This window comes from Ictalurus punctatus, chromosome 19 (genome assembly GCF_001660625.3).
Source record: "Ictalurus punctatus breed USDA103 chromosome 19, Coco_2.0, whole genome shotgun sequence".
In the NCBI taxonomy this organism is placed as follows: Eukaryota; Metazoa; Chordata; class Actinopteri; order Siluriformes; family Ictaluridae; genus Ictalurus; species Ictalurus punctatus.
The window spans coordinates 25563938-25575346 of record NC_030434.2 but is presented as its reverse complement, the minus strand read 5'-3'; the positions used below and the strand labels follow the sequence as shown (position 1 = coordinate 25575346).

Sequence of the window (11409 nt, the reverse complement as noted above, 5' to 3'; positions counted from 1 at the left end):
AAGACAGACAGACAGATAGATGGATAGATAGACAGACAGATAGATAGAGAGACAGATAGATAGAGAGACAGATAGATGGATAGGCTTGACTGAAATGTTTCTGGTGACGTTAAACAGCCTTGGATGACAGGTGTGTGAGTAAAGGAGCGTGTGGTGGGATGTGGTGGTGCAGTGGGTGTACACAGTGTAAATATAAGCTGTGGCCCTGAGTGGGATTAAAAAGCCGGCGCAGTGCAGACACCGTGCACGGTGTGAAAGTGGAAGTGTATGTGGATGTGAATAGTGCATGGTAGCAGTTCAGCGATCATCCAATGACCTCATCCTGAGACTGAGACTGTCCCGGAGTAAAACCGTGTCCCAGCACAGCGACGAGCGGGTATACGCTGTGATCGCCGTCGGTACAACCCGCCTCCTCCAGCACGCCGTTCTACAGCGGCGCTGAACAAGTCTTCTAGAACATCTCTACGGATTAACTAGCAGTGATGATAACATGATGCTGAACACTGCTGGACAGTAAGGAGTGAGAGGAGAAGTCTTACTCTTTTATATTTCACAGCCGACCTCAAAACCTGATCGCCTGGCATTGTTTTCTCCTGCTAAACACCACTTTCTAACCGTGCTCGTAATATCCAGGAAGGAGAAGGAAGAAAAGGTAGAAAAGACAACCCCTTGAAGGAGCACCACAGCGACATTACCTGTGGATTCCCACCGAGTCTGATCTGAAGCTTTGGAAACGAGTATGTGGCTGTCGTTTGTTTTGCACTGTTAGTCCCTCAACTTTGCAGAAGCGTCCTAGCTTGATGCTCACGCACAGTCAGTGTGATGATGTTGATGACGATATGGCCAGTCCCGCATGAATAAAGCTGTCGATCAATACAACTGAATCAAAGATGGCTTCAGTCCTGGCCGTGTTATTGTTCCAACGCTCGCTCCTATGGCATCCTGCCCCGAAAAACAATTAAATTCTCAATACGGCTTCTTCTGCCGCTCTAATATCACGGCTGTAATAATCCGTTCCCTCAGCAATGATATCAGATAAAAGCTTGGGAAGAGTGCGGCTTCGGATTCGGCTCCGTCTGGACGGCGTTTTTGTTTACGTCTGCTTTTAATCAGCGCTTCAATCTGTTCCTCACAGACACCCGGAGAGAGATGAGTCGCGAATATCAGACGAACGACACCATCATGCCTCCAGTTACCTGCGGGCTGTACTGTTAATCATAGACTCACAGGAAACCGCTGTATTACTGAGAGAGAGAGAGAGAGAGAGAGAGAGAGAGAGAGAGAGAGAGAGCGATCTCCTCTAATCGTCTCTGATGGTTGACGCTCAGATCAGCTGCTTATCAATAATAAAATAACGAGAAGATGATTCCATAAAACGGTGTCTCCGTCTTGCGGCTTTAATCCGCGTCCACGGTACATTTTAGTGCTTTTCTGGATGTAACAACATCCTGTTTGACCTCATTAACGCCCCGTTAATTACTCAGATTTGAAGAGGATTGCCAATTCATTTAGAAAATGTCCCGCGACCTCAGCCTGCACGTTTCAGTGTGCTTTCCTGGTTTGATGCCGATAGTCAGAACGCTCCAGAATTCAGTACCTGCCGGATGTGTTCGTTACAGTCCGTTCTGGATCAGAACTGGATCCAAAAAATGTTCGCTTCAGGAGTCAGGGGCTTAAGAGGTTTCAGTCAGGCTCGACTCTCCAGCCAGCTCTTTACAGTTACATTTCACATCTATTCACTTAGCGGACGCTAAGTCCGCTAATCGCGTTCCAGAGGACGCAAAGTGCAGAGCAGAGGTGTGAGTGCATTTTTTTTTTTTAATTATTATGAGTTGGTTAGGTGTTGACGGAAGAGGCGGGTCTTCAGCTGTTTTGTGAAGACGGTGAGAGATTCTGCGGTCCGGATTGAGATCGGAAGTGCGTTCCACCACTGAGGAACAGTCAGCGTGAAGGTTCTGGAAAGAGACCTCGCGCCACGCTGAGTGGGAAAGAGCTCTATCGTGTGATCATGTTTTCACTACGTTGATGACCTGGAAGTGTTCTGAATTGGTGCTGATTAGACTTCAGAAGCCTGTGTTGAGAGAGTTCCTCTGTGTGTTCCCTGCCTCCAGGAAGTGCGCGTTCTCCTCTTCCTGCACTCCTTCTCTTCTCCTTCGAGACCGCTTGCGGTAATTAGACGCCTCTTAAAGCCCTCGTCCGGCGTAATTAAACAAAACCGGGAGTGTTTCGAAAACAGACCGCTACGTATCCTCCCTCCTCCTTCTCCTCCTCTCTTTCTGCTGTGTCTTCTTCTATGCTTCCATCCGCCTGTTCCCATCCCGTGTGATTTTATTAGCCACGCGCAGACGTCCTCGTTTATTTAGTTTACCGTCTTCTATCTTTCCTAAGAAACCGCTTTCTTTTCATTTGCGGCTGCTTTGTGATCATTTCACTATCGTGTGTGTGTGTGTGTGTGTGTGTGTGTGTGGGGGTTTTATTTAGTCAGATGATATTATTTTATATTCAGTACATCCCTCTGATAAAATTCATTTATTAAAGAAAATCAAAACATCAAAGATATTGCGCGGGGATTTGCCGAATTGCGTTATGAACGCTATTTGCTGTGTGATGCGTCATGTTGATGATTTACACAGCGCACACGAGAGGACGTCCGATGATGTCGCCTCATCGAATTTCCGTAAAGTCAACAGATCCTACAGAATCCTACAGCTGAGGATTCTGACACGCAGCTACGGTCAAAGGTCACAATCAGCAAGGGCCAGAAACACGGCTCAGATTGAACAATATACAACAAGAAGTACTTGCAAAGACACGGGGGTGTAAATACTTATGCACTCTCTTAGACAAATCCAGGGAAAACAACGAATAGGTGAACACAATCAGGGAAACAATCCAATGTCAAAGCAGGGACCAGTACAGAAACCAACGCCAAAGCACATGGAGCTCGTTGCCGTGGAAACCACAACACTGTGTTACCGAGGTAATGACTAAAGGATGTTTTACCACTGAGATCTGGATTCTGATTGGTGCTCAGGTGTTGATTGATGTTCTAGAACAGCAGCTCTGACAGGTTTATATGAATGTGTTATTGTTTCTACGTAACAGCTTTATATATTATACAGTGACGTTTTCTTCACGTAATGTTTATGTAACACGTACGGAAGGAGTCTCCAGTGTCAGTGCTTTGTAACAGACAGAGGTAAAGCTGTAGCTTTTGATCCGTTTTTCGACGTATCGAGGAGTCTACGCTTCTTTGTGGTTTCTCAGTAACTTCAAGAGAGAGAAAGAAGAGCAGCGAGTGTTTGTAGCTGCTCTAACGTAAGCGAGAAGAGGAACTAACCTGCTGTGTGAACATTAAATGTAACTAGAAATGGATATAAAGTACGACTTGGCGTTCTTTCATGAATATAAAATTGCAATCAGGGAAGAAACCGCCGTGGTATAAGAGGAACACGCCACTCGGCCACTCGGCGTGTTCTGGTAGAGGGAAATAATCAACTCCTCCGTTTCCCTTTTTATTCTCTCGTTCTTTTTGTCTCTCGCTTTTTTCCCTCTGATGTGTGTTTTTCTCTTTCTCCGTCTCCGGCTCTGAGAATTGAACGTTTTGGTCAGCATGGCAAGAGTTTCCATAGGGTTGCCATGGCAACTGCTGTCTCTCTCACTGGGACTCCATCAGACCGAGTGGCGCCTGTCCCATTACACCTCTCTGTTCATCCCTCCGTTCTTCTATACCTCTGTCTTCACCTCCCTCATCTACGATACCTCCATTCTCAGACCGTACACCACTATAACCCTCTTCTTCTCTATTCAGTTCTATTCCTCCATCTATCCATCTATCCTTCAAGCTTACACTCTGTGCTCTCCATCCAGTTTTACATCACTCTTCCTCCATCTTATCTCTCCCTCCACCTATTCATCTTAATTCGCTATCCATCCATTCATCTTCTTTATCCGCTCCTCTTCATTTTCTTCCCTCATCCATCCCTCTGTCCATTCATCCTTTCCTCCGTCCATCCATACTCATCACCCTCTCCATTATATCTTAATGTTCCTCCCTCCCCATCCATCCCTCCATCCATCCATCCATCCATCCACACTCTTCATCCACTCCACTATATCTTCATTTTCTTCCCTCCCCCATCCATACATCCATCCATCATTTCCTCCAACCCTCCACCATCCCTCTTCATCCACTCCACTATATCTTCATTGTCCTCCATCCATCCTTTTATCCATTCAACTATATCTTCATTTTTCTCATCCATCCATCCATCCTCTTTATCCATTGAACTATATCTTTATTTTCTTCCTCTATCCACCCATCCACCCATCCATCCATCCATCCATGTTCTTTTTCCACAACTCTTTCTCTTCATTTTCTTTCCTCCTCCATCCACCCATCCATCCATCTAGCCACACTCTTCACCCTCTCCCCTATATCTTTATTTTCTTCCCTCCCATCCATCCCTCCGTCCATCATTTCATCCACCCCTCCACCATCCATCTTTATCCACTCCATCATATTTTCATTTTCTTCCATCCATCCATCCATCCATCCATCCAACCTCTTCATCCACTCTACTATATCTTCATTTTCCTCCATCCATCCATCCATCCATCCCCTTTGTCACCTACTACACTTTTTCTCACCCATCCATCCATCCATCCATCCATGTTCTTTATCCACAACTGTCTCTTCATTTTCTTCCATCATCCTTCCATCCTTCCATCAATTCATCCTCTTTATCCACTATTGTCTTCCTCTGTTTGAATTTTTCCACCATTCCTGTCCTTTTCCTCCACCCTTTATCACTGTCGTTTTTCCTCCATCATCTCTCCCTCCATTTCCCCATCCTCTTCTTCCATCCCTACATCCTCTTCCATCACTCCATCATCTCTGTCTACCATTTATCCATCTATCAATCTTAATTCTCAACTTATCCACCCATCTCTACCTCCCCTATCTCTCTCATCCTCTATTTTCTTCCTTTATCAATCCGTAAACCCATCACTTCGCCCTCTCCCTCCACCTGTCCATCCCTTCATCCTGTTCTATACTTCCATCTCTGTATCCTCTCCTACAGACTCCATCCCTACCATCTCTCCATCTTTCTTACATCCCTAAATCATTCCTCCATCTTCTCTCTACATTCATCCCTTCTTCTCCCTCAACCTCCACTCTCTCACCACATTAGTTCATCAATCTCAAAACCCCATCCCTCCATCCATCCTTCCACACACTCCTTCATTATTAATGCTCCATCTTTCCTCTGATCTGTTCATTTCCTCTTCCTCTCTCTCTCCCTCCATCATAAAGCGAGCAGTAACTCAGACACTCCGGTAATAGGAAAACAGTCTAGAAGGAAAAAGAGAGAAAGAGAGTTTTTACTGCTATGACTGAACATTGTGTGTGTGTGTGTGTGTGTGAGAGAGAGAGAGAGAGAGAGAGAGAGAGAGAGAGAGACAGAGAGAGAGAAAGAGTGCTCTTTAGGGGTCGTTTAGTTGTGTATGTTTTATTCCCCTCCTCATGTCAAGCTACTGCTCTGGTTGAGTTGAACGCACTGGAGCAGAACATGTGTACACACACACACACACACACACACACACACACACACACACACACACACACACACTGCATCATAGTGATGGGACACAAAACACACTGGTGGAGTGTGTGGACAGAACCGCTCCTCGCCATCAATATTAATGCTGAGTGCTGCAGTGCTACTGTCAACCGCACAAGAAATGGCACTCGCAAACACACACACACACACACACACACACACACACACACACACGTTACAGAGAAAGTGTACACTTCTCTGTCCTGAAGACAATCAGCTGCACTACTGACAGAGCCGCTGTTGTAGAGAATTAATCAACACCTTCTGGCCAATCAGAATCCAGAGTTCAGCACTCTGTGTTATCGGTGAGAGATGCAGAGAGGCGGATGCTGTAATTCTGTAGAACTCTGTGAAGAACAGCATCACGATGACATCATCAGAAAACGTCCAATCACAGAGAGGCAACATATTTTTCTTTCTCTCTCGTTTTAATCCCCTCTTTTTTCAGCCTTTTCTTTGTAAAGATGTGCCCTTTCTCTTCATACCATCCCTCTTTCTCTATATCTCCCTCCCTCCCGGTACCTCAGTCTTCTCTTCCCCTTTATTCCCCAATATTCACCTGCAATCCATCTTTCAGTTAACCTTCTGCTGTCCTCTGTCTGCTGTTTATTCTTCTTCTCTCGTGAGTGGCCCATCATTCTCTTTCTCACTCTCATTCTCTCTCACTCTCTCTCATTCTTGTTCTCTCTCTCTCTCTCTCTCTCTCTCTCTCTCTCCAGTCTAAATGTTTTTATAACATTATATAATGCTTGTCTTTTTATTTCACCTCAGATGACAATGTAGATGGAGCGGTGGATGAAGGGATGGATGGATGGATAAATAAATAAAAAGAAGACAATGATTAGGATAAGTGAAGGGTTAAGGAGGTGAATGGAGAGAGGGACAAATGGTAGGACGGGTTGTAGAAAGAGGATGGGGTGGAGAGATGGAAGGAGTGCTAGAAGGATGGATGCAAGAATGGGTGGAGAGAAAAAATAGAAGGATGGACATGTGGAGGAGTGGATGGAGAAACAGAAAAATGTGTAGATGTAGGAGGAAGATGGAGAGATGAATAGGTATTGGTCGAAGACCAAATGATGGCGAAATAGATAAAGGGAGAGAAGGAGTGGGATGGAGACCTGAATGAGCAGGAGAGAAGATGAATGGATGGATGTAAAAGAGGATGGGGATATAGCACAGAAAAGGCAGACAGATGGATGAATAGATGGATAGACAGGAGATAGACAGAAATGAAGAATGGACAGAGAAGATAATAGTAGAATGACACAATGAAGGATCGATGGAGAGATGGATGGGCTTAGGAGGAGGATGAAGATGGAGATGGAGAAGTGGAATAAGGGACAGATGAAGACATGGATGGAGATGGAGAGGTAGAAGAAAAGATGGATGAATTAATGGATTGAGAAGAAGGGATGGATGAAAGGAGAGAGATGTGGATGATGTTGGAAGAGGATGGAGAAATGACTGAAGAGATAATTTGGTGATGGAGGGATGAATGGAATGATATCAGAGAAATGAATGGGAAAGAGAAGTTTGAGGGATAAAGGGATGAGGGAAAGGACAGAAGGACAGATGAAAGAGAGATGAATGGGGATAGAAATCAAGAGATAATTAATGGATAGATGCATGGATGGATGGATGGATGGATGGATAGAGGAATAAACGGAAGGATAAATGGATGGTTGGATGGATGAATGGGTTAATGGGTGGAGAGATGATTGGATGGATGTTTGGATGGATGATTGGGTAAATGGATGGATGGATGGGTGGATGGAAGAATAGCTTAAAGAATGGATGAATGGATACATGGATAAGTGCATGGATGGATGGATGCATGGATGATTTGGTGAATGGATGGATGGGTATATGAAAGAGGTTAATGGATGGACAGATAGCTGGTTGGGATGGGTGGGTGAATGGATGGATGGGTGGATAGATGAATGGATAGATGGATGAATAGATGGCTGGATTGATGGATGGATGGGTGAATAAATGGTTGGATAGATGAATGAATAGATGGGTGGGTGGATGACTGGATGGATGGATGGATGGATGGATGGATGGATAAATGGATGGTGGATGGATGGATGGATGGGTGGATGGATAAATGGATAGATGGATGATGGATAGATAAATGGATAGATGGACAGATGGATGGATGGGTGGATGGATAAATGGATGGATAGATGAATGAATAGATGGGTGGGTGGATGACTGGATGGATGGATGAATAGATGGGTGGGTGGATGAATGAATGGTTGGATGGATGGATGGATAAATGCATGGATGGAGGGGTGGGTGGATAAATGCATGGATTGATGGATGAGTGGATGGATAGATAAATGGATAGATGGATGGATGAATAAATGGATGGATGGATAATGCATGGATAATAGATGGGTGGGTGGATGGATAAATGGATAGATGGATGGATGGATGGATAAATGCATGGATTGATTGATGGATGAATGGATGCATGGATGGATGGATGGATGGATGGATGGATGGATAAATGCATGGATTGATTGATGGATGGATGGATGGATGCATGGATGGATGGATGGATGGATGGATGGATGGATGAAAACAGCGTGTTCAATGAGCATGTGAAATTGAACCAGAATCCACACTAAACCCTCAGTAATGTAAGTTGATCCACCAGTAAACTAAATAAACTCACAGCATAACATTCCACTCAGCTCATTACCCCCAGCAGGGTTGGGGTGAAAGGTCAGGGAGTAAAAGGTCACACAGTGGAAGGTCAGGAGGTAAAAGGTCACTCACAGGGCACGGTGCGGAGGTAGAGGTTGTCCCGGATGATCTGCTGCAGTTTGTGGTCTAGAGAGCCTTTCTGAAAGCGCAAGCTGAGGTAGAGCCTGAGATCTTTATCTACAACTCCTCCTGAAACACACACACACACACACACACACACACACACACACACACACACACACACACACACACGAGAGAATTACAGTCAACTGAAGTGAGTTAAAGCTCATTCTTACCTCATTCATACACACACAATACACACAACATTCATTCATTATGTTGCCTCGTGTGATAGCACACAAAAATCAGAGAGGGAGAGGATCTGGTGGAGAGACGGATAACCAAATCATATATGAAAGGAGAGAAAGGATAAAAGAATGGAGGGATGGGATGGAGAGATAAATGAACAGGGGCAGGGATGAAGCGATAGAAAGGTGGATGAACAGATGGATGTAGGGAGATGCGCAGAGGAGAGGTGGATAGACGGATGAATCGATGGATAGAAGCAGGGAACAGAGTTCTAGAAGGATAGAGGAATGGATGGGTGGAGGAAAAGGTTAGAGAGATGGATGGACGGATGGATGGATGGTCTGAGGAGAATGGAGTTCTGCTCCTGTCTGCCAGGCGCGGGAATCTGAAGCATACTCAAGACAGATGAAGATTGGAAAAATGTTGCCTGGGATTTGTCTGATCTTTAACTGTCCAGTTTCTGAGAACCTGATTGGCTGATTGGATAAGTCTACGTCACGTCAACGGCGTGTTCTGTCCATGCTGTCTGGGTGGGAGGGGCATACTCTCTCTCTCCTCTGTCAATCACAGCGACACTGCCCAATCGCGTGTGTCTGTGAGCTCCTGTATGCGGAAGAGGGTGGATAGCGCTTTTCTCTCTGAGCGTGTAACGATGCAGTTGGCAGGCTCCACGTGTCTCACGTGAGAAAATGGCGTGGGGGTGGAAATGTGTCGACAGACTGAAGTTTCATTTGTTTAAAAAAATGAAAGAAAATTAAAAAAAGAGTAGAGATACATGTTCTGCCTCAGGGATAAATATACTAATATTGTGCTGTACATAACGGAAGTGGTGGAAACTGGACAGGTGCGAGTTTTACAAGAGGAAACACAAGAAACACACAGGAGTGTACGGACACACCGCACCAACTGCACATGAACTGCACATCGCACTCAGAGTCTATACGCTCAGAGTCTATACGCTCAGAGTCTATACGCTCAGAGTCTATACGCTCAGAATCTATACGCTCAGAGTCTATACGCTCAGAATCTATACGCTCAGAATCTATACGCTCAGAGTCTATACGCTCAGAGTCTATACGCTCAGAGTCTATACGCTCAGAATCTATACGCTCAGAATCTATACGCTCAGAGTCTATACGCTCAGAGTCTATACGCTCAGAGTCTATACGCTCAGAATCTATACGCTCAGAGTCTATACGCTCAGAGTCTATACGCTCAGAGTCTATACGCTCAGAGTCTATACGCTCAGAATCTATACACTCAGAGTCTATACGCACAGAATCTATACGCTCAGAATATATACGCTCAGAGTCTATACGCTCAGAATCTATACGCTCAGAATCTATACGCTCAGAATCTATACGCTCAGAGTCTATACGCTCAGAGTCTATACGCTCAGAATCTATACGCTCAGAATCTATACGCTCAGAATCTATACGCTCAGAGTCTATACGCTCAGAGTCTATACGCTCAGAATCTATACGCTCAGAATCTATACGCTCAGAGTCTATACGCTCAGAATCTATACGCTCAGAGTCTATACGCTCAGAGTCTATACGCTCAGAATCTATACGCTCAGAATCTATACGCTCAGAGTCTATACGCTCAGAGTCTATACGCTCAGAGTCTATACGCTCAGAATCTATACGCTCAGAATATATACGCTCAGAATCTATACGGTTAATCAGAGTCTATACGCTCAGAATCTATACGCTCAGAATCTATACGCTCAGAGTCTATACGCTCAGAATCTATACGCTCAGAATCTATACGCTCAGAGTCTATACGCTCAGAGTCTATACGCTCAGAATCTATACGCTCAGAATCTATACGCTCAGAATCTATACGCTCAGAGTCTATACGCACAGAATCTATACGCTCAGAATATATACGCTCAGAGTCTATACGCTCAGAATCTATACGCTCAGAGTCTATACGCTCAGAGTCTATACGCTCAGAATCTATACGCTCAGAATCTATACGCTCAGAGTCTATACGCTCAGAATCTATACCGTTAATCAGAATCTATACGCTCAGAATCTATACGCTCAGAGTCTATACGCTCAGAATCTATACCGTTAATCAGAATCTATACGCTCAGAATCTATACGCTCAGAGTCTATACGCTCAGAATCTATACACTCAGAGTCTATACGCTCAGAATCTATACACTCAGAATCTATACGCTCAGAATCTATACACTCAGAGTCTATACGCACAGAATCTATACGCTCAGAATCTATACGCTCAGAGTCTATACGCTCAGAATCTATACGCTCAGAGTCTATACGCTCAGAATCTATACGCTCAGAATCTATACGGTTAATCAGAATCTATACGCTCAGAGTCTATACGCTCAGAGTCTATACGCTCAGAATCTATACGGTTAATCAGAATCTATACGCTCAGAATCTATACACTCAGAGTCTATACGCTCAGAATCTATACACTCAGAATCTATACGCTCAGAATCTATACACTCAGAGTCTATACGCACAGAATCTATACGCTCAGAATCTATACGCTCAGAGTCTATACGCTCAGAATCTATATGCTCAGAATCTATACGGTTAATCAGAATCTATACGCTCAGAGTCTATACGCTCAGAGTCTATACGCTCAGAATCTATACGCTCAGAGTCTATACGCTCAGAGTCTATACGCTCAGAATCTATACGGTTAATCAGAATCTATACGCTCAGAATCTATACACTCAGAGTCTATACGCTCAGAATCTATACACTCAGAATCTATACGCTCAGAA

The 11409-nt window shown here is 44.5% G+C and overlaps 1 protein-coding gene across 9 annotated transcripts in view; it reads right to left on the bottom strand.

The window, feature by feature from the left end:
• magi2a (membrane associated guanylate kinase, WW and PDZ domain containing 2a) overlaps positions 1-11409 on the bottom strand; it is a 163472-nt gene that overhangs the window by 128255 nt on the left and 23808 nt on the right. For all 9 annotated transcript variants that reach the window (XR_008398429.1, XR_008398428.1, XM_017494141.3 and 6 more), the window contains one exon: positions 8409-8525. Coding sequence is in view for 7 of the 9 variants with exons in the window: in XM_017494141.3 (XP_017349630.1) it covers positions 8409-8525 (117 nt within the window). In the remaining 2 variants the exon portion in view is untranslated. The remainder of the gene's footprint in view (positions 1-8408; positions 8526-11409) is intronic.